Source organism: Salvelinus fontinalis, chromosome 2 (genome assembly GCF_029448725.1).
Source record: "Salvelinus fontinalis isolate EN_2023a chromosome 2, ASM2944872v1, whole genome shotgun sequence".
NCBI classification, from domain to species: domain Eukaryota; kingdom Metazoa; phylum Chordata; class Actinopteri; order Salmoniformes; family Salmonidae; genus Salvelinus; species Salvelinus fontinalis.
Genome location: NC_074666.1, coordinates 66,959,198 through 66,982,521, shown reverse-complemented (window position 1 = coordinate 66,982,521; position 23,324 = coordinate 66,959,198). Strand labels below are relative to the sequence as shown.

Sequence of the window (23,324 nt, the reverse complement as noted above, 5' to 3'; positions counted from 1 at the left end):
AAAGAAATGCATGCCTATCAACAAATGCATGCCTATCAACAAAGTAATTGTAGTCCAGGCAAATGTATTTAGAGCATTTTACATGTGGATTTTACCAGGGTCACAACACGCCTATATTAAAAAGTCTAACAAAACTAGCTGGCCAAATTGACTTCTTTGTTTTTCTCTCCTGATTCTTGCCTTCTAGACTAGCAACAGCTGGCAGGACAACACCCACCCCTCCTGTGTCATTTCTCCACCAGGTCCCCCTGGCAGCGTCCACTCTGACACCTCCAACTGAGACACCCCTCTTCCTCCACCACAAGAGACCTCTTTCTTTTGGGATGTGCTCGGACTACCCACTTACCCCCCCCCCCCCCCACCATCCTCCTTCCTGCCTACCTCTCCACTACCGGTCCGGACTGGGCAACTCATGCCAGGCGCTGTGTATACACACACATACACACTCTCAAACACACACTTCTGTGGACTGTTAAGATGGACAAGTGAACAGAAGACATTTACCTTCCACACTACAGAAATTCTGGAGGTTTGTTTTTGTCTTCATATTGAATGAGGAGACTGACTGGCGCCTGATCATGACATCATAACCCCTCGCCGCCTCCAGGACCTTTGACCTTTGGGGAACTACTAACCCAACCTGGCTGTGTAGGGCAGGTGATGATCACTGATGATGTCTGTACATTACCTGTGTAAATGCTCATGTCAACTCCACAGTGTTCACAGCCTGCCCATTACCTATCCCTTGTGAGGTTCTGGTGTTGACGCGTGTGATAGTGGTCACACACACACACTCTGGCGATACGGATCACAAGACGAGCTCTGCTCACCTTGCTTGTACCAAAGTGATGTCCTCTCTCCTCCTTCCCCCAACCTGATAGTTTTCACCCCCCTTCTGTTCCTCTGAGAACCAACTAGTAACACAGACACCGCTGTTGTTTCTCCCATCTTTTAGTATTGACTGAGTGCATTATAGGTCAGACATGCACACACACACCACCCGCTTTTACAACCCCTCGTATGGAAGGTGGACACAGATCTGTCAAGCACAAACTTTTGCACCTTTTTACAGGTGCGTCTACCTGGCGACAGTAGTTCTGGGGAGTTGAGCATACAGTTGGCTTGAGGGCAGGACTGAAGATGGAGTGGGGAAATGAGCGATCCTCTTTAGTCCTTCAGAGGTCGTTTCTATTGCGTCCCCCTTCGGTTAGTCATCAAAAGCTATACTCTTTTGTAGGTGTTTACTTTCCTCTGTCAACTACTTTTAGTTGATTGTAGCCTTTTTCTTTCTAGTGTTTCACAAAGAAATGCACCAGCCACCAAATAAACAAAGTTTATTTATAGAACTTAAATGTGGTGTTGGGATGGTGAAATGGGTGGAATGAAATACATTTTGGGGCAGAGAGATGGCTATGTCATTGGGGGGGGGGACAAAATGTGACATGAAAATGTTAAAAAATATTTGTGACCGTCTTCCAATGCATGTAGGCTTTTTAGGTGTTCAGTGATGGTTCTCATTTAAATATTCAAGTTATTTAGCTTCTTCACTTTTGTTTTCTCAAAGACACAGACCAAAAAAGGAGTAATGCTGTATGTACAGAGTTCTTAGATGTTTCAATCGGGATGGTTAATGAATACAGCCCAGCCTTATGGGGTAATGCTGGGCCGTATTCATTAGGAACGAAACTGGCTGAAACAGGGAGGGACTTACCTGAATTTGTCCAACAAGAAATGTTTTTTTGTTTTTTTTTGCCATTACTAAACATTTTTGCTACGGTGCAAAACGGTTCACTTTCGGTGTACACTAATGAATAGGACCCTGGGTTTATACTCCACCAAACGGTCTCCGAATCAGAACTTTGCTGGGGCATGCACCGAAGTGCGTGAAGTCACATAGACGTTATGGAGTACATTCAGCCTTTACATTTTTTTTTATCAGTTCGTCTTTGGTGTATTTAAAAACTGTGGCCTCCCCACTAGCAGGGTATTGTTCAGTAGGGCGAAAACATTTTAAAACCGAGTGATACAGGTAGATGCTACTACCTGAACTTATCCAATAGGAATGCGTGTTTTTGGTTGCAAACCGTTTTGCTATGTTGTGCCCTACTGAACAGGACTCAGGTGGAAGTTCCCGGTCGAGACAGGGCTTAAACTCTCATCTACTCATAATCTGTTTTGCTCACAGACCACACTACAACTTTGCATCGTACCAAAAATACCAGTTATCAATAATGTAATTATGATGATTATATTTCACACAAAACAAAGTTGGTGAATAAAAAGTTTTCCGTTTTGGGGTAGAGGGAATTGTATTTTTATGGTGTTGTCTGGCCTCATGTAGTTTAAGTTTGGGGTTATATGGGGGGGGGGGGGCTGTTATGTCTGTCACACTAGTGCTAAAGAATTGATTGTATTGTTGCTGATGAGACGACAGAGCATCGTTGCCGTAGAGAGCACCTGTTCCATGGGAAGTCATGTTTTCTCCCTTTACTCCATCTCAGAATCTGCTGGTAAAAATGGATCCTATTGGTTTAGCTCTATGATTTGGCCAATCAGCAAGGGCTTTACTCTGTTAATAACTGTTACCAAAAAGGCACCACTGGTTTTATTACGATAAACAAGGTAGTCTTCAGTTTCTCTGATTTCATTTTATTTTTATTCAGCATAAAATTGTTATTTACAATCATACATCAACTGTTAAGAGTACCGGGCATTTTGATAAAGGACAAACTATATATTAAACAGATATATACAGACATCGTTACAGAGAACTCTTATATTGTATTACCCAAATTAGTGTCCTTGTTTACTGTTATTATAAACATTTCATATAGCTTATTATATCTTACAAATAATGCTACCACTACTACACCAAATTAGTCTTGTCTTTTTCTACCAGTCGTAAATGGATGTCACTGTACAGATTGTGGAATGTTCGTTTCTCTTTTTATAAACCCTCTGCTTTATTTTTGGGTGAGTTGCCTGATTGTTTGGTCTTTAATGTTCTCTTGAGGTTGGGGCAAGTTAATTTGTTCGTTTTTTAAAAAATTATTATTTTCACATTTTAACTTGGTCTTTTTGTTAATTGGGGTTGCAGTGTGGGGGTTATGGGTATTGTAGTTGTGTTTGGTACTGTGTGAATTTCAATTGGAACTTTTGTGAAACCGCATTTTAGCAATAACCGCTGAATTAATGCAAGAGCCATTGTTGGCCATCTTGCTAGCATATACCGTGAATGCATTTAATCAGCCCTTACCTCAACTGGGGGAAAAAACGTCTTTCTCTCACATTTTTAGAAATCCCTTGATTTCCCTTATCCATTTAACTTCGGCCATTTTGTCTGGATTGACCCTATTTTTTAAAGATTGTGTTCTCCCAGTATTTTATAGTAACGATACAGTTAAACGTAAAAATGGAGCTACTCCTATACAGGTTGAGCCAATATTGAGTCACATACTGTAGGATTCTACCACATAATATTCTATCTCCGACTGTAGAATTCCACAGCACCAAATCAAACGATACATTAAAGCCTTTGTCACTTTTTGTTTTGTTAGTATCTTTGTATATTGCTCCCTCTTCTTCGTCCCCCTGTATTTGAAATACCCCCTCTCGTCTCTACCTCTGTCTCTTGTATATAAAACCCCACTGTTTCAAGACCTGTGAGTCTGTACGAACTCATTTTATACCTCAACTTTAGAATTGTTCTAGAACGAGTAAAAAGAATGACAAGTTGTAGTGTTCCTTATTAGAAGAAAAAAATGAATAAAATAATTGTGCTTTTCATTATTTGGGGTTGGTTTTTATTTTTATTAGTCATTAATCTATGCTCTTGTGACATTTTATAATGACACCATTAGATGGTGTTTTACATACACCTTAGCCAAATACATTTAAACTCCGTTTTTCATAATTGAAACCCGCCTCTGTAGCTAAGTAGGTAAAGTATAGCATGGCGCTTGCAATGCCAGGGTTGTTTGTTCGATTCACAGGACTACCCGTACGCAAAATGTATGCATGCATGATCGAATGTTACGCAGTTTCACTTCTAGTAAATAGTGAAAGGGTGATATTCAGCTTAAATTCCAGGCTTCCCTATATCCCCATGCTGGTATTTTTAAAGCATCTCATGGCTCGTTATAATGTATCACAGAATTGAACTGTGGCACATGGAGGTAGTCTTTCCCTAAACAGTTTGGATGTTTATGAATATCCCAGTATTAGTGTAACGCATCTACATAAACAAAAACATACTGTACACGTACAAACAAGCATCCCAAAATGTACACATGACAGTATGGCGTCATAAATAACCATATTGTCCCGTGCTTGTCCATTGTCCTCCTGTGTCAACCCCACCAACGGCTTTATTCAATCAGTATCACGGAAGTTCAGCGATTTAAATGTAAACGCAATGTTCCCGCATTAGCAGAGACGCATTCACAGTAAACGCTTCATATGTTAATCGGAAATCATCTTTAAATTTCTATGGCGCAATTTGTAACGCTTCAGCGACAGATTGAATAGAGGCCTACATTCATAAGTGGCTGTAGATCTTAATGTCCATGGTGTCAATATGATTTAATCCAGCTGTCAGGGTGAAGAGGCTTGTCACCACTCTGTCTTTATCAGCTGGAGGGCAGTAAAGTTGGCTTTCTCCTCTGATTTTACTTCACAACCATTATCTACCTGTGGGGAGCAGACACACAATATCGTCTTTACTGTTGAACAATATTAATCGTATAGTAACCTCTGCATTCAGAAAGTATTCATACCCCTTGATTTACTCCACATTGTGTTACAGCGTGAATTCAATCTTTTGTTTCACCTATCTACAGTACACACAATAACCCATAATGACGAAGGTCCCGATTCTGACTTAGGAAATTAGGCCTTTTCTTTCCTTTTCACTTCTCAGTAGTTGGTATTCAGACTTACCTTGAGGTGCATTCCGGGCTTTGCAGGTGTGGTTCCCTTGCGCTCGCTGAATAAATAACTCAACCGCTAAAAACCCTTCCACTTGCGACCCCATATTTTTCGGTGAGTTTATTCAATAAACCCTTTAAATATGGTGTACTATTCTAGTTAGAATTTTGTCCGATTAAGGCAGCCCCACGCACCTCTCTGATTCAGAAGGGTTGGGTTAAATGCGGGAGACACATTTCAGTTGAACAACTGACTAGGTAACCCCCTTTCCTTTATGTTCCTGCACCAACAGAGTATCAGTATTATGAAATCTGTGAAATGTAATTAAACGGAATGATAATATAGGCTAGACCACGTGAAGGGAAATAACAGTAAATTGGCAGTTGAATGTGTTATTAGGCCTATGGCTAGTGGTTAACACTTATGATAGAAATAGGAAAGCAAAAGTTGGTGCTATAATCAAGACATTTGAAAGTATCTCTGGATTTTAAAAGGCCATCTTTTAAATGCTGCATAATGGCACAGTATTTCATCAACTTTACTGTGGCGTATCTGTATATCTGTATGGCGTCAAATTCATTAAGCCCTAATCTATGGATTTCCCATTACAGGAAATACAGATATGCAAAAAAAGTAGGAGCCGTGGGTCAGAAAACTAGTCAGTATCTAGTGTGACCACCATTTGCCTCATGCAACGTGACATCTCCTTCACATAGAGTTGATCAGGTTGTTGATTGTGGCATGTGGAATGTTGTCCCACTTTTCTTCACTGGCTGTGTGAAGTTGCTGGATATTGGGCGGGAACTGGAACATGCTGTCGTAACACATCGATCCAGAACATCCCAAACATGCTCAATGGGTGACGTCTGAGTATGCAGGCCATGGAAGAACTGGGATGTTTTCAAGATTCCAGGAATTGTGTACAGATCCTTGTGACATGGGGCTGTGCATTATCATGCTGATGAATGGCACGACAGGATCTCGTCACGGTATCTCTGTGCATTCAAATTGCCTTCGATGAAATACGATTGTGTTTGTTGTCCGTAGCTTATGCCTGTCTATACCATAACCCCACCGCCACCAATGGTACTCTTTTCACAGCTTTGACATCAACAAACCACACATGCCATACATGGGGTCTGTGGTTATGAGGCCGGTTGAATGTACTGCCAAATTCTCTAAAATGGAGCTGGCTTATGGTAGAGAAATTAACAATTATCTGGCAACAGATCTGGTGGACATTCCTGCCGCCATCATGCCAATTGCAAGCTCCCTCAAAACTTCACATTTTAGTGGCCTTTTATTGTCCCCAGCACAAGGTGCACCTGTGTAATGACCATGCTGTTTAAACAGCTTATTGGTATGCCACACCTGTCAGCTGGATGAATTATCTTGGCAAAGAAGAAATGCTCACTAACAGGGATGTAAACAAAATCTGTGCAAAACATCAGCGAGAAAAGCTTTTTGAGTATAGAACATTTCTGGGATCTTTTATTTCAGCTTTACATGTTGCATTTATATTTTTCTTCAGTGTTGATTTCGAGCGATTGTGAACAGCAATTTAAGTCTTTACACAGATTTAATGGGATTCAAGTCAAGGCAAAGGGTGGCTACTTTTGAGTTTCTTCAAATATAAAATAGATTTATTTATTTAACACTTTTTTGGTTACTACATGATTCCATAGTTTTGATGTCTTCACTATTATTCTACAATGTAGAAAATAGTAAAAATGAAAAACTCTGGAATGAGTAGGTGTGTCCAAACTTTTGACTGGTACTGTATGTAAATGGAATATTTTCAATACATTTGCTAAAATTTCTACATTGTTTTTTTCACTTTGTCATTATGGGGTATTATGTGTAGATGGGTGAGAAAAAAACATTTAATACATTTTGAATTCAGACTAACACAACAAAATGTGAAATAAGTCAAGGGCTATGAATAATTTATATAGATATTCTGTACATATTTTTTATTGTTGATACTTTCTGAAGGCACTGTATTTCTGCGTAGAGGCAGACACACAATATTGCTCAATATCATAAATAGTAATTGTTCACAAAGATAGGACGCCGCGCCGGGCCTTGTGACGCTGTGACAGTCACAAGTGTTAGGTTAAAGTCTAAAGGGAGATGCAAAGGTGAAAGGTGAAGAGGCATGAGATAAGGCAGAAAATTATAGAGTCACCGTTTAAATACATTTGGAATACAAAGCTCTCAAATGTGTGTTTTCTTTCAGAAATCATGTAATGATGGCAGACAAATCTATTTTGTCACAACGGAGCCTCTTAAAATCCAAACCAACGCATTCTGGAGAAAATATTACACAATGGTATGTAGTCTCTCGGTCTAAAGTTTGTTCTCCCGTAAGAAAAGATAAGGTATTCAAATTTTGATTGTGGAAAAAAAGTGGCAGAAGAGCACCAAGCAGAGAGAGCGGTTACAAGCATAGCACCACATCCATCAACTAAACTGATATTACCATCAAATAATCGATTGGAATAAGTAGTTGGAGAATGTGTCAATTAGTCAAAGTTCAAGCAAGAGCAGTTTGGGATAAAGAAAAAGATGATTGGTCACCCCTTGGCAGTACCAGCTTCTGAATTATTGTAAGAAATTAAAATCGAGGTGAAACACACTGAGGGACAGAAACAAAAGAGGAAACGTGTCATGTGAGCCAGAATGGTAAATCGTTGTTAAGTAAAAGCACATTTTTAGATGTTGGAGAACAACAAAAAGCATGATTAGAACCCATACACCCGTATAAAAAGCCTGTCTCAATCTTTACTTGATTCTTTGCACCCTCTTGCCTCGTTGTCAAAACCCATTAGACAAGAAGGTCCAAAGAGAGGGACCTTGGACCTAGTCATATAATACAGTTGAGGAGGAGGTAAGGAGATAGGATGCCAGGAATCACAGGATTATTTTTGTTGAAAGAGTTGACCTGTAATCTTTCTGTGGTAACCTACCTCTGGTTGCAGTGTGTTGAACTCCACAGGGGACTGCTCCCCCTGGTGGTCAGAGCTCCTCCCACACAGGCAGCACAGGATACACTTAAAGGTCCTTCTCATCTCCTCGTCCCGGAAGGAGTATATAATAGGGTTAACCAGGGAGTTACACTCAGCCAGGATCAGACAGTACTTCTCATAGGTCAAGGCATGGCTGTCTTTACCCATGATCCCATCTAGCAACAGAGTCATCAGGCCCGGCGTCCAACAGATGACAAACACACCTAGGGAGAGGAGGGAAGCCAAGGAGGAAAACATGAGAGGATATGCCATACCCATGCCATTCACTTGTCCATGAAAACAAACGATTATGTTCCCCATAACCGTACAATATTATGTATGTTTTAGAGAGTTGCATAGATCTGGAAAAAGGTTAGGTACCTTTTAGCAATGAGTAAGTAGGGATGTGCATGGAATGGAAATGATTTGAGAATAGAAACAGTCAAATAAAATGGCACGATTGTTGAACAGTATTAGTTTCAATAGCATCACATCCTCTTGGAAGTGTACGTTCCAGGCCAGTTCCAGATCCCACTCACCCAGTACAATAGAGATAGTCTTCATGAGGTTAAAGACAGTCTCGTTGTGCCTCAGATGGTGGGAGCTGTGCTGAGACATCCGTTTACCCTTACGTCTCACGTAGACATAGATGCGTGCGTACACAGCCACCATGACAGAAAAGGTGAGCAGGTTGAGAGACGCCCAGAAGATCATATACCTGGAGAAGAAAAGACTTTGTCCTTTTTCTTTGTAGATCATGACAATTTGTCTTTTGCTTTAAACCCAACATCCTGGGACACACACACACATTGAAAGCCAAGGTCAGCCAGCCACACTGCAGAAGCACCCTTGGAGCAGATTTAGGCTAGATTAGTGCCTCGATCTAGGCTAGGGCACAACGGCAGGAGATGGCATCGAGGATACTTGGACGCCAACAACCCTCCAGTCCATTTGCCAGCTCACTCTCGACCAGGGGTTGTATGTATCAAACATCTCAGAGTAGGACTGCTGGTTTAGGATCAGCTTTGCCCTTTAAATAGCATTATATGGACAAGGGGGACCTGATCCTAGACCTAGCTGGTTACCTGCGGCTGTAGAGCGGGGCGATGATTGAGCAGTCGCTAAGCTGGCACTCACAGTTCCACCCCATGGAAGGGACCAGCCCCATGATGATAGACACTGCCCAGATGCACACGATCAGCAGCACCACACGCCGGTTGGTCATCTTGCTGTGCAGCTGCATAATCATAATACAAAGAAACGTATAACACAGTACGTACATACAGAGACCGCAAATCAATGTACATGATAAAAATAATACAAATAGAATTAAATGATAAAAACAAGTACAAACACATCATAAGATACTAAAAGAACAGCCAGACTAATTTAAAGCCAAAGGAAAGGCTTTGGAGTCTGTTAGAGATAGTTAGTCTTTTTACCTGCATGGTAATTATGGTCTGGTGACGCTCCACCGCCACAGCCAGCAGGTTGGCCACAGACGCCGTCAGGCTCATGTCCACCAGAGCATTCCTAATGAACCATTGCTGCTTGGACAGCCTGAAGAAGAAGAAGAAGAAGATTCCTCTGTTGTCAACTGTCACAGAGACACTGAGATTAGTATGTCTTTTATCCAAACCCACTCGAGACACACACATACATTACAAACACCTACTGAGAAGTTGGAAGTCACGGTCAGCCACAGTGTAGTGCCCGTAGAGCAGTTGAGGGTTAACTTTGCTTAAGGGCACAACGGCAGGTATCTAGGACACTGATTCGAACCAGTGACCCTCCGGTTACTGACCCGGCCTCTCTAGACTACTGTCCGCCCTACCTGATGGTCCAGGGTCCTGTGTTGAGCACGAGGTTGGTGTAGGCCAAGCCGGCGAACAGGTCCGCAGCGGCCATGTTGGCTAGCAGGAAGTAGATGGGGAAGTGGAAGCGTCGGTTGATGAAGATGGCCGCCATCACCATTATGTTGGACAGGATCATAATGAGGCAGATGGTCAGGCCCAGGACCACTACCACACAGTCCCTGGCACGCCAGTCTCTGCTGATCTCCTTACCTACGTAATCGTAGAAGAAGGTGACGTTGTGGCTGTAGTCGCACGTGTTTCCCCTGCCACCGCTCTCCATGGCGGCTGGAGACAGACAGAATAGAATGGAATTCGGTAAAAGAAGGTGTGGGGCCCTTGGCTCCGCTAGGAGCTGAAAGGAAAAAGTAAAGTCAAATGAAGGTCTTCTCTGTATGGCATTACTTGGCCCATTCATAGATGCTAACTACCTTCAGCGCCTTATTGATGAACGTATCCAGGTGACTTTCGTTAAGAGCCCCGATGCTTGCTCTAAACGTTAACATAGATCGCTTGCGGTACGTTTTGGAAACCTATCTTTCATAATAATAAAATAAAAGGCTATATTACTACACACCTTTATAGGGATATTTTAGAGTTAGTATTCCCACACGGACATACAGTCGAAGTCGGAAGTTTACATACACTTAGGTTGGAGTCATTAAAACTCGTTTTTCAACCACTCCACAAATTTCTTGTTAACAAACTATAGTTTTGGCAAGATGGTTAGGACATTACTTTGTGCATGACAAGTCATTTTTCCAAAAATTGTTTACACACAGATTATTTCACTGTACCACAATCCAGTGAGTCAGAAGTTTACATACATTAAGTTGACTGTGCCTTTAAACAGCTTGGAAAATTCCAGAAAATGATGTCCTGGCTTTAGAAGCTTCTGATAGGCTAATTGACATACTTTGAGTCAATTGGAGGTGTACCTGTGGATGTATTTAGACCTGTACAAGTCTGGTTCATCCTTGGGAGCAATTTCCAAACGCCTGAAGGTACCACATTCATATGTACAAGCAATCTGTCTCCTAGAGATGAACGTACTTTGGTACGAAAAGTGCAAATCAATCCCAGAACAACAGCAAAGGACCTTGTGAAAATGTTGGAGGAAACAGATACAAATGACTGCTGATTTCACCAATAAGCCAATGATTGACAAGGAACCTACCCCGACAATACCCTAGACCCACTCCAATTCGCATACCATCCCAACAGATCCACAGATGATGCAATCGCACTCCACACTGCCCTTTCCCACCTGGACAAAAGGAACACCTATGTGAGAATGCTGTTCATTGACTACTGCTCAGCGTTCAACACCATAGTGCCCACGAAGCTCATCACTAAGCTAAGGACCCTGGGATTAAACACCTTCCTCTGCAACTGGATCCTGAACTTCCTGACGGGCCGCCCCAGGTGGTAAGGGTAGGCAACAAGACGTCTGCCACGCTGATCCTCAACACTGGGGCCCCTCAGGGTTGTGTACTTAGTCCCCTCCTGTACTCCCTGTTCACCCACGACTGCGTGGCCAAACGACTCCAACGCCATCATTAAGTTTGCTGACGACACAACAGTGGTAGGCCTGATCACCGATAACGATGAGACAGCCTATAGAGAGGTCAGAGAACTGGCAGTGTGGTGCCAAGACAACAACCTCTCCCTCAACGTGAGCAAGACAAAGGAGCTGATCGTGGACGACAGGAAAAGGCGGCCCGAACAGGCTCCCATTAACATCAACGGAGATGTAGTGGAGCAGGTTGAGAGCTTCAAGTTCCTTGGTGTCCACATCACCAGCGAACTATCATGGTCCAAACACACCAAGACAGTCGTGAAGAGGGCACAACAAAACCTTTTTCCCCTTAGGAGACTAAAAATATTTGGCATGGGTCCTCAGATCCTCAAAAAGTTATACAGCTGCACCGTCGAGAGCATCCTTACCGGTTGCATCACCGCCTGGTATGGCAACTTCTCAGCATCTGACCATAAGGCGCTACAGAGGGTAGTGCGTACGGCCCAGTACATCACCGGGGCCATGCTTTGACACAGAACTAACATCAACAACATGCATGATAGTCTTTCATGGTTGAGGTTTAAGGAGAAATGTACTACTTCTCTAGTCTTTTTAAGAAACATGTGTTGAAAATGCCAAACGACTTGTATAATCTATTTGCATACACTTCAAAACAGATATACAGTACCAGTCAAAAGTACACCTACTCATTCAAAGATTTTTCTTTATTTGTACTCTTTTCTACATTGTAGAATAATAGTGAAGACATTTAATTACCGTTTATATTATTTTTTTTTCCCTCACTCAACTTTTTTTTCATTCAACTTTTTCACTCCGGAAGCTTTATCTGGACATGGTTCGTCAGGACCTCCAACAGCCGAAGCTAAGTAGTAACATTAACATGATGCCTTCTAATTGCAGTAGCTGTACTCATAATATACAGGAGAACGATCGCCTTACGGCGAGGATAGCTGTGCTGCAAGCCCAGCTTCAGACGCAATCGTTAGGCAAGGGTAATTTCAGTGTAGGAAAGGATGAAACAGCGTCTGTGCCACCAGTAAGTACAGATAGTAACGTTAGTATAAATCCCCTCGCACGGTCCCCGCAGCCGGACAACTTTCTCATGGCTTCTGGAGGGAAATGCTGTAGGAATGCTCAACCGGTGTCGCTCATTCAGCCGACAGAAACTTTCAACCGGTTTTCCCCCATTAAGCAGCGAGTCGGAGTCTGAGGCCGAGCCTTCTCTTGTCTCTACACCTCCCGTTACGGGGTCTGAGACGCCGAAGCGTCCCACCATTAGCTCTGACAAATTGAAAACCCTAAGACTATAACAAATTACGGACTCCTCTTTAAATCTGCGTATTCCTCCAAAGCTCAGCTGTCCTGAGTCTGCACAACTCTGCCGGGACCTAGGATCAAGAGAGACACTTAAGTGTTTAGTACTATATCTCTTGACACAATGATGAAAATAATCATGGCCTCTAAACCTTCAAGCTGCATGCTGGACCCTATTCCAAATAAACTACTGAAAGAGCTGCTTCCTGTCTTTAGCCCTTCCAATGTTGAACATAATAAACGGCTCTCTATCCACCGGATGTGTACCAAACTCACTTAAAGGAGCAGTAATAAAGCCTCTCTTGAAAAAGCCAAACCTTGACCCAGAAAATATAAAAAACTATCGGCCTATATCGAATCTTCCATTTCTCTCAAAAGTTTTAGAAAAGCTGTTGCGCAGCAACTCACTGTCTTCCTGAAGACAAACAATGTATACGAAATGCTTCAGTCTGGTTTTAGACCCCCTCATATCACTGAGACTGCACTTGTGAAGGTGGTAAATGACATTTTAATGGCATCAGAGCAAGGCTCTGCATCTGTCCTCGTGCTCCTAGACCTTAGTGCTGCCTTTGATACCATCGATCACCACATTCTTTTGGAGAGATTGGAAACCCAAATTGGTCTACACGGACAAGTTCTGGCCTGGTTTAGATCTTATCTGTCGGAAAGATATCAGTTTGTCTCTGTGAATGGTTTGTCCTCTGACAAATCAACTGTAAATTTCGGTGTTCCTCAAGGTTCCATTTCAGGACCACTATTGTTTTCACTATATATTTTACTTCTTGGGGATGTCATTCGAAAACAATGTTAACTTTCACTGCTATACGGATGACACACAGCTGTACATTTCAATGAAATATGGTGAAGCCCCAAAATTGCACTCGCTAGAAGCCTGTGTTTCAGACATAAGGAAGTGGATGGCTGCAAACTTTCTACTTTTAAACTCGGACAAAACAGAGATGCTTGTTCTAGGTCCCAAGAAACAAAGAGATCTTCTGTTGAATCTGACAATTAATCTTAATGGTTGTAAAGTCGTCTCAAATAAAACTGTGAAGGACCTCGGCGTTACTCTGGACACTGATCTCTCTTTTGACGAACATATCAAGACTGTTTCAAGGACAGCTTTTTTCCATCTACAAAAATTGCAAAAATCAGAAACTTTCTGTCCAAAAATGATGCAGAAAAATGTATCCATGCTTTTGTTACTTCTCGGTTAGACTACTACAATGCTCTACTTTGCGGCTACCCGGATAAAGCACTAAATAAACTTCAGTTAGTGCTAAATACGGCTGCTACAATCCTGACTTGAACCAAAACATTTGATTATATTACTCCAGTGCTAGCCTCCCTACACTGGCTTCATGTTAAGGCAAGGGCTGATTTCAAGGTTTTACTGCTAACCTACAAAGCATTACATGGGCTTGCTCCTACCTATCTTTCCGATTTGGTCCTGCCGTACATACCTACACGTACGCTACGGTCACAAGACGCAGGCCTCCTAATTGTCCCTAGAATTTCTAAGCAAACAGCTGGAGGCCGAGCTTTCTCCTAGAGAGCTCCATTTTTATGGAATGGTCTGCCTACCCATGTGAGAGACGCAGACTCGGTCTCAACCTTTAAGTCTTTACTGAAGACTCCTCTCTTCAGTGGGTCATATGATTGAGTGTAGTCTGGCCCAGGAGTGTGAAGGTGAACGGAAAGGCTCTGGAGCAACGAACCGCCCTTGCTGTCTCTGCCTGGCCGGTTCCCCTGTCTCCACTGGGATTCTCTGCCTCTAACCCTATTACAGGGGCTGAGTCACTGGCTTACTGGTGCTCTTTCATGCTGTCCCTAGAGTGGGTTGAGTCACTGACGTGATCTTCCTGTCTGGGTTGGCGCCCCCCTTGGGTTGTGCCGTGGTGGAGATCTTTGTGGGCTATACTCGGTCTCAGGATGTAAGTTGGTGGTTGAGAATATCCCTCTAGTGGTGTGGGGGCTGTGCTTTGGCAAAGTGGGTGGGGTTATATCCTTCCTGTTTGGCCCTGTCTGGGGGTATCATCGGATGGGGCCACAGTGTCTCCTGACCTCACCTGTCTCAGCCTCCAGTATTTATGCTGCAATAGTTTATGTGTCGGGGGGGGCTAGGGTCAGTTTGTTATATCTGGAGTACGTTTCCTGTCTTATCCATTGTCCTGTGTGAATTTAAGTATGATCTCTCTAATTCTCTCTGTCTCGGCGGACCTGAGCCCTAGGACCATGCCTCAGGACTACCTGACATGATGACTCCTTGCTGTCCCCAGTCCACCTGGCCGTGCTGCTGCTCCAGTTTCAACTGTTCTGCCTGCGGCTATGGAACCCTGACCTGTTCACCGGACGTGCTACCTGTCCCAGACCTGCTGTTTTCAACTCTCTAGAGACAGCAGGAGAGGTAGAGATACTCTTAATGATCGGCTGTGAAAAGCCAACTGACATTTACGCCTGAGGTGCTGACTTGCTGCACCCTCGACAACTACTGTGATTATTATTATTTGACCATGCTGGTCATTTATGAACATTTGAACATCTTGGCCATGTTCTGTTATAATCTCCACCCGGCACACCCAGAAGAGGACTGGCCACCCCTCATAGCCTGATTACTCTCTAGGTTTTGGCCTTTCTAGGGAGTTTTTCCTAGCCACCGTGCTTCTACACCTGCATTGCTTGCTGTTTGGGGTTTTAGGCTGGGTTTCTGTACAGCACTTTGAGATATCAGCTGATGTAAGAAGGGCTATATAAATACATTTGATTTGATATAAAATCTATGAAATAACACATATGGAATCATGTAGTAACCAAAAAAAGTGTTAAACAAATCAAAACATATTTTATATTTGAGATTCTTCAAGGTAGCCACCCTTTGCCTTGATGACAGCTTTGCACACTCTTGGCATTCTCCCAACCAGCTTCATGAGGTAGTCACCTGGAATGCATTTCAATTTACAGGTGTGCCTTGTTAAAAGTTCATTTGTGGAATTTCTTTCCTTAATACGTTTGAGCCAATCTGTTGTGTTGTGACAAGATGGGGGGTATATAGAAGATAGCCCTATTTGGTAAAAGACTAAGTCCATATTATGGCAAGAACAGCTCAAATAAGCAAAGACTAACAGTCCATCATTACTTTAATACATGAATGTCAGTCCGGAAAAATTCAAGAACTTTGAAAGTTTCTTGAAGTGCAGTCGCATAAACCATCAAGCGCTATGATGAAACTGGCTCTCATGAGGACCGCCACAGGAAAGGAAGACACAGAGTTACCTCTGCTACAGAGGATAAGTTCATTAGAGTTACCAGCCTCATAACTTGCAGCCCAAATAAATGCTTCACTAAGTTCAAGTAACAGACGCATCTCAACATTAACTGTTCAGAGGAGACTGTGTAAATCAGGCCTCAAATTGCTGCAAATAAACCACTATTAAAGGATACCAATAATAAGAAGAGACTTGCTTGGGCCAAGAAACACGAGCAATGGACATTAGACTGGTGGAAATCTGTCCTTTGGTCTGAGGAGTCCAAATTTGAGATTTTTGGTTCCAACCGCCGTGTCTTTGTGAGACACAGAGTAGGTGAACGGATGACCTCTGCATGTGTGGTTCCCACCGTGAAGCATGGAGGAGGAGGTGTGATGGTGCTTTGCTAGTGACACGGTCTGTGACATATTTAGAATTCAAAGGCACACTTAACCAGCATGGCTACCACAGCATTCTGCAGCGATTCGCCATCCCATCTGGTTTGGGCTTAGTGGGACTATCATTTGTTTTTCAACAGAACAATGACCCAACACACCTCCAGGCTGTGTAAGGGCTATTTGATCAAGAAAGCGAGTGATGGAGTGCTGCATCAGATGACCTGGCCTCAACCCAATTGAAGGAAAAGCAGCCAACAAGTGCTCAGCATGTGGGAGCTCTTTCAAGACTGTTGGAATAGCATTCCAAGTGAAGGTGGTTGAGAGAATGCCAAGAGTGTGCAAAGCTGTCATCAAGGCAAAGCGTGGCTACTTTGAAGAATATAAAATATATTTTGATTTGTTTAACACATTTTTGGTTACTACATGTGTTATTTTATAGTTTGTGTCTTTACTATTATTCTACAATGTAGAAAATAGTAAAAATAAAGAAAAACCCTTGAATTGGTAGGTGCGTCCAAACTTTTGACTGGTACTGTACATACCCCACCAGACACACCACTATGGGTTTCTTCACCGTACCCAAAACAAAAACAGAATTCATGCGTCACTCAGTTATGTAATGCTCTGCCACCAGAGGTTAGTCAGGCAAAAAGCAAGTTTCGCTTTAGAAAACAGATTAAAAAAACATTGTATCACAATGCCTATCCTCTTTCTAAAGTTCTAATTTAACTATACATAGGAATATGTTTATGTATATTGGAATAGTGTGTAAATTGTATTTTTGTTGTCGTTCCAATTTATAACTCTTATTTTATATATAGAATTTCATGCAATATCTTATGTTGTTCTCGTTTATAACTGTTCTGTACTTTGTCATGCATTTGTATGTTTTATGTGGACCCCAGGAAGATGGCTGCTGCATGTGCAGTGACTAGTTGGGATCCTAATAACTAACTGTAGTGAACTATAGTCTACTCTACTGAACTATACTTTTATTTACTGTACTGTGCTGTCCAAACTTCCATCCGGACCGTACCAAATCTGAACCAATCATCGACGTCTATGCTTGGCTAATCTCGTCCCCAGGCTATTGCGCAGAGCGCATATAAGCCTGGGGTATCAACCACTCAAAGTTGGTGTTAGTGGGAGTGACCATTGAATTATATGGGAGTCACCTATTGAGTAAAGTATTTGTCATCACTTAATTTTAGCGAATCACACAAGTGCAAGGTGTGGCTCTGTGCTTGTGGTGTGCTAATGTACTGGGGGGGTTAAGGGGAAGGATTTGTGGGAGCTGATTGCTTGGCCGATTAAGCCAGAAGTGTCTGCGTACGAGAGTAATGTTTGGGCAAATGAAGGCCGGTTCAGACGTTTGTGGACGTTGAAATCAAAGCCAGGGTTAATTTGTCCAGACTTTTTAATCTTGCTTTGTCCAGACGACAGAAAGAAAACCGATATCAGCGGAAAGGAGGACAGTAGCCAGTGACCCAATTGTGGTTTGTGACTACTTTGATTTCCTATTGTAGCCATTTAAATTGCAGAACTTCCGTTACCGATTTTTTGCAAATCTGTTACCAATTTGGTAATAATTCATAATCAAAATGAATATCCTGGTCCCGTGTGGCTCAGTTGGTAGAGCATGGCGCTTGCAACGCCAGGGTTGTGGGTTCATTCCCCACGGGGGGACCAGGATGAATATGTATGAACTTTCCAATTTGTAAGTCGCTCTGGATAAGAGCGTCTGCTAAATGACGTAAATGTACATGTAAATGTATCCGTAAAACAACTATAACTAATTGATAGGTCTACCTTTACTTGTTACTTCTGTGAACTTTCATTATTCTCCCTCATGAGGAATCTTAAATATCTTAAAGATATGTGGGTTTTTGGTAACGGAATTTCAAGACACAAGGCAATGTTTCTTAAACTTACAGAAAAATATCCTGAACTAAATATAAGTGTTGATAACTTGGCAGGGGTATTTCTAATACCTTTTAAGACTTTTTTCTGGTAGATATTTTCTAAGCACCTTTTTCATCTGACAATAAATCAAAGCCTTTGCTTATTCCACATTTATTGAATGGAATATTGTTAAAATGTATACATGCCTTAATATAAAAAATTAAAAAAGACTCATAGCTTTCATTTAACACCCAATTTGATATGCTTCTATAAACTTTTACATGGAAATGACCACACACATCGTAAGGATCTGTGCAAATCTGTTACAGTAACAGGCATCTTTTTTCTTTGAAAGATTCTTTCTTGCTGATATGAAAGATAAGGGCCATATATTTTGAAAAAAACTTTAAAACACAGCATCGTAATTGCAGTTCACACAGAGCTAGCTGTGGGTGAAGCTAACCGCTGAAAACCCCTATACAGAGGAAGGCAGTAGGCACTACTGTTTTCTATTATTTTATTTTTTAAACTAGGCAAGTTAGTTAAGAACAAATTATTATTTACAATGACAGCCTACACCAGCCAAACCCGGACAACGCTGGGCTAATTGTGCGCCGCCCTATGGGACAACCAATCACGGCCGGATGTGATACAGCCTGGATTCGAATCAGGGACTGTAGTGATGCCTCTTGCACTGAGATGCAGTAAACCACTGCGCCACTCGGGAGCCCTATACTAGACAACCTGTGCCAGATGTGATATAGGCTTACTGACAGTAGTTGCCTCCACTGATTCTACGCCCTTAGGCCTATTATGGGATGGTTTCTTCCACAAAAAGGCATGTGTCAACCAGCAGAGTGCAGGTTGAGTGTGTGAACTCAACCTGGTCTCAAAGCATTTCGTATTATTTTGGAACGAAATCCGAGACACTGCTTTTAGTAAGATTTTACATTTGCTATGGTTACATAAGTCAAAAACTAAAAGAGGGGAGTTGGTCAGGGTGGATGGGTATAACGTGAATGCCTAGCAACCCAAAGGTCGCGAGTTCGAATCTCATCATGGACAATTTTAGCATTTTAGCAACTTTTCAACTATTTACTACTTTTTAGCTACTTTGGAACTACTTAGCATGTTAGCTAACACTTCCCCAAACCTTAACAATTTTAGCTAAACCTTCAACTAACCGTAACCTTATGTTAGCTAACCCTTCCCCTAACCTTAAGTCTTTTAGCTAACTATTACCTTTACCCTTTAACCTAACTCCTAAACATAACCCTAATCCCTAGCCTAGATAACGATAGCGAGCTAGCCACCTAGCTAGAAGTCATAACATATACACTATGTTCCGAATTTGCAAAATATATGTTAACAAATTCATAACATATAATACAAATGTCATTTGTAAATAATCATATGAAATGGGTGATGGGCATACACAAATTAATTCATACCATATGAAATGTAACATATACTAAATGCAGTACTCGGATTTACGTACAAAATAATACGAAATGCTCTGACACCAGGTTGCTGAATTGTATTCTAATAATGTGTGTGAATAAACTATCTGATCGCGCTGTGCACTGTTGCAAAATAACAATTTGACAGATATCCAGTTTTTCAAGTTAAACTTAGAACATTGTGCAAGACCAAAACACCAAACCTTATAGTTAAACTTTACATTTTCTTGAACAAACATAAAAAGTTCTACGTGACATTGTTTTATTCCCTCTGTAAAATCAGGTGTAAACAAAGGCATAAGGTACGGTTACAGTAAAACAAGGACTGAAGGTACGGTAGTACTTGAAGAAAATCGGAAAGGTTTACGGAATGACGCCTAGGTCAATTAAGAAGTTAAAGCTTTGTTTTAACTCTTATGACAAAACAAGTGCAGATTTTTTCAGAATAAATACAGCGACTAAAAGTAGGCTACTGTGATTGTCATTTCTGACTACACACAATTTGATCAACGCTGGACCTGACGTGAGTTTGTAATTGAATTACCGAAACCCACATTATACAACCAAGAATAATCATGCGTAGGCCTATAATAATAAACATTCAGTTGCTTACCGCTGTTTTAGAACAACGTTCCCCTCCAATATAACCCGAAATGCAATTTATATGTTGAACACTTCCAACAGGTAAATGTACCTTTTCGCCCTCAGGGGCCAGGGTTCCGGTCTAAAAGCACGGTTTTGACTGCTCCTACAGTTTTGCTTCGGTACTGCAGATTAACTGACGCCCGGCCCAGAATGACAAATTCCATACACGGCCACATAAACAAGTCAAATAACCAATAAGACACCACCTACAGCCAAAGTCAGTAAAGATGTCTAAGTTAAATTTATATGTAAGTTTTTGGAGGCCTGACCAAATTTACATCGAAATGTAAGTTATAGATCTGTCACACGTTGAAAGCAAGTATAAAAAGCGCTAGATCTGTTCTATGTGCGCTATTTCTATGCTTCCCTGAGTTTCATTTTTGCATCTTTTACTTTCGATTTTGTACACCAGCTTCAAAACCCTATACAATAAAATGTTGGTTATTGAAAATATATTTCACAGCAGTTTAGATGTTACAATCATACTATAAACTGCATGTTTTATCACATAAACTGAAATTAGGCAAACTATTGGAATTTTTGCAAGCAGGAAATGGCAGAGCGATTTCTGCATATTGCATCTTTGACATTTTATATTCATCCAAAGTCTGCCATGTTTTAGGATAATGTGATGACGTTGTCGCTGCTCCCTGTGCGCACTGAGTGCTAGTGGTTATGTGATGTTGATCCATAAAAACCGGATGCAACCCGGAAATAAACGGTCCATGTATTGGCAATATGCAAACGTTAGTAGATAACCTTGGGTTACGATCAAATCACTTATGACACACCCTCGTTCACTTACCCTCTCCTTATGCCCTTTGGGGAATCCCTGTCGCCATCTTGGTGGGTGGTCCAAATGATTAGCCAAGCAAGGGAAGTTTGCAACGTAAGCCCCTCAGCCTTCGTTTTTAGTTGGCTTTGCGAGTGTACTATTATGTTCACTCCCGGGCCTGAAACTCCCCATAATTCAATTTGCGACGATTGTACATCCGCTAAGAAAAGTCCGCGAAAACTTAAACAACATCATTGGAGATGTCAACATAGAAGTGTAAGTAAAAACGAATGCAAATAAGTTAGAAATTGTACTACTACGTAAAAAGTAAATATGTTTGTTTGGTTATCTTTTTGGAAATTGTAGAAATAAAACATTTTCCTTCAGAAGTTCCAGCTAGGCAGGCTAACGTTAGTTAGCTAATTAATTTGCTTGCTTTCATACAGCAGGTATATATTAATAATAATATATTTAATATAAGTAGACATGCACTCATAATTGAATGTAGCGCATATAAAGCACCCACAAGCCACCGGTGGCTGAAAACACAATCATCGCGGGACGAACGAGTGACGAATTTCCAGTCAAGGGTGGTCCATTTAAATCATTCCTTGATTGATAGTGCCAAAAAGGAGATTGGCCTGTGGTTCAAGCCAGAGGAGATGGTTGAGTACAAGAGCTGCCAACATGGATTCCTGTATGAGTAAATAAAATGAAAACCATTTTGAATGCTGTTGATCTGGAATTGTTCATGTACCTTGTGACTTTAAAGCACTTACAAATGTCAATAAAAACATTCACGAAGTAGAAAAAAAAGCGGGAAAAAAATCATTCCTCCTTTAAAAAAATTATATATTTTTTTATTAAACACAAGTGTATATATAAATAATATACAAAGAACAATTGTGCTAGGGGGCACAATGGCAGGACCTTAAGGGACATACATAGAATATACACAGCTTTTTTTTTTTTTTTTTTCAATTTATTTTTGTAAGGTAAGAAAATGTGGTGTTTTGTTTGTAAATTTGCATTTGTGAATATGGAATTTGGCCAAAAGAATAATGAATTTAATGACATAGAAATGAGTTGAAACAATTATCTTAGGTAAAGAATCCAAGCAGTACATCTCTCCACAATAGTGTAAAATCTTCATAAATGTGTTCAATTATAAATCTATTGATGTCTTGGCGCAGATTCCTTACATGAATACAATGCCAAAAAAGGATGCAACACCATTTCTGGTACAATTTGAGTTTGTTTTTCTTAAACTTCTTCATATAGTGAGTGGTTGGCAGGATCATATTTATGAATAATTTTAAAGGAAACTTACTTAATTTTGTTACCAAGTAGGTATGTGTGTGGCAACATACAAACTGTTTTCAACAAATATTATCAATAAAACTGTTCCAATAAGGCATGACATAAGGTACAACATCCTGCTGAAACAAGGTTTGTATCCCTTTGTTGTTGAATGAACCAAAAGAGAAACAAATCTTTCCTACTGATGAGTCAACAGGGTTAACGGAAGCTAGGTTCTGGGGGTCAGGTCTTGACACGTTCCTGAATAATAAAGCAACACCTGAGGGAATGGCATCTAAAACAATTGCAAGATCTGTAGGTATTACAGGGACCTTGTAAAGTGATAAGAATTCCTTATAACTGAGTAAAACAAACTCTGCATTTACAAATTGACTCACCACTAGGATATTATTTCAGAACCAATATTCTAATAACAAAAGTATTCTATACAATATATCCCGATTATTCCATATATATCTGTGTGGAGAAAAATTATGCTTATAAATTAAGGACCATGACAAGAAAACCTGCCGATGAAAAGCAGAGAGTTTCACTGGAACTTTGTCAATATTATAATTGCAAACCAACATGAAGTTAAGGCCACCAAAAGTAGAGAAGACATGAGGAATAACACTTCACATAGAAGTGGGTCTTCTTAGGAATTGTTTTATTCAATATATCTTAAAAGTATTAAGGTAGTAAAGTCCAGAAAATTCAGCCCTCCATACTCATAAGTGTTCATTACAACAGTTTTCCGAAAGTAATGGGTACGGTTTCTCCACAGAAAGTTGAAAAGCATCTGGTCTATCTCCTTGCTTATTTTACCGTCAAGATATAAAGATAAAGCGCCATATGTTAGCCTAGAGATACCTTCAGCCTTGGTTATTAGGACTCTTCCTTTTAAAGATAAGTCCCTCTGTAGCCATTATTTTAGCTTCTGGGCTTTTTTAATGAGAGGG

General features: G+C 41.1%; 2 protein-coding genes across 9 annotated transcripts in view; one reads left to right on the top strand and one right to left on the bottom strand.

The window, feature by feature from the left end:
* Positions 1 to 3,789, top strand: part of LOC129823960 (pre-B-cell leukemia transcription factor 1-like) — a 44,793-nt gene extending 41,004 nt beyond the window's left edge. For 3 of the 6 annotated variants that reach the window (XM_055883133.1, XM_055883139.1, XM_055883124.1), the window contains one exon: positions 188 to 3,789. In XM_055883133.1, the coding sequence (XP_055739108.1) occupies positions 188 to 280 (93 nt within the window). In that variant the 3' untranslated portion in view covers positions 281 to 3,789. The remainder of the gene's footprint in view (positions 1 to 187) is intronic. The other 3 variants (XM_055883159.1, XM_055883168.1, XM_055883149.1) reach the window with 1 other exon arrangement.
* LOC129823978 (lysophosphatidic acid receptor 1-A-like) lies at positions 2,634 to 21,398 on the bottom strand. 3 transcript variants are annotated; one of them, XM_055883181.1, is made up of 7 exons: positions 21,097 to 21,398; positions 9,769 to 10,075; positions 9,377 to 9,494; positions 9,020 to 9,171; positions 8,474 to 8,652; positions 7,896 to 8,158; positions 2,634 to 4,689 (listed from the first exon to the last, which is right to left on the bottom strand). In XM_055883181.1, the coding sequence occupies exons 2-7, from the start codon at positions 10,068 to 10,070 to the stop codon at positions 4,612 to 4,614; spliced, it is 1,092 nt and encodes a 363-aa protein (XP_055739156.1). In that variant the 5' UTR covers positions 10,071 to 10,075; positions 21,097 to 21,398; the 3' UTR covers positions 2,634 to 4,611. The 3 variants fall into 3 exon arrangements, with proteins under 3 accessions (XP_055739156.1, XP_055739176.1, XP_055739166.1); XM_055883201.1 differs by having other exon boundaries at positions 9,769 to 10,000; positions 21,097 to 21,390; XM_055883191.1 differs by lacking the exon at positions 21,097 to 21,398 and adding an exon at positions 20,260 to 20,513.
* Between the last annotated feature and the right edge of the window lie 1,926 nt (positions 21,399 to 23,324).

Bases quoted from the DNA above. Each gene is read 5' to 3' on its own strand.
- LOC129823978 (XM_055883181.1), bottom strand. From the start codon at position 10,070: ATGGAGAGCGGTGGCAGGGGAAACACGTGCGACTACAGCCACAACGTC. The intron at 9,495-9,768 runs GTAGGGCGGACA...CTTCTTCTTCAG, and splicing joins ACAGGACCCTGGACCATCAG to GCTGTCCAAGCAGCAATGGT. The intron at 4,690-7,895 runs GTAGGTTACCAC...TGCTCCCCACAG, and splicing joins TCAACACACTGCAACCAGAG to GTAGATAATGGTTGTGAAGT.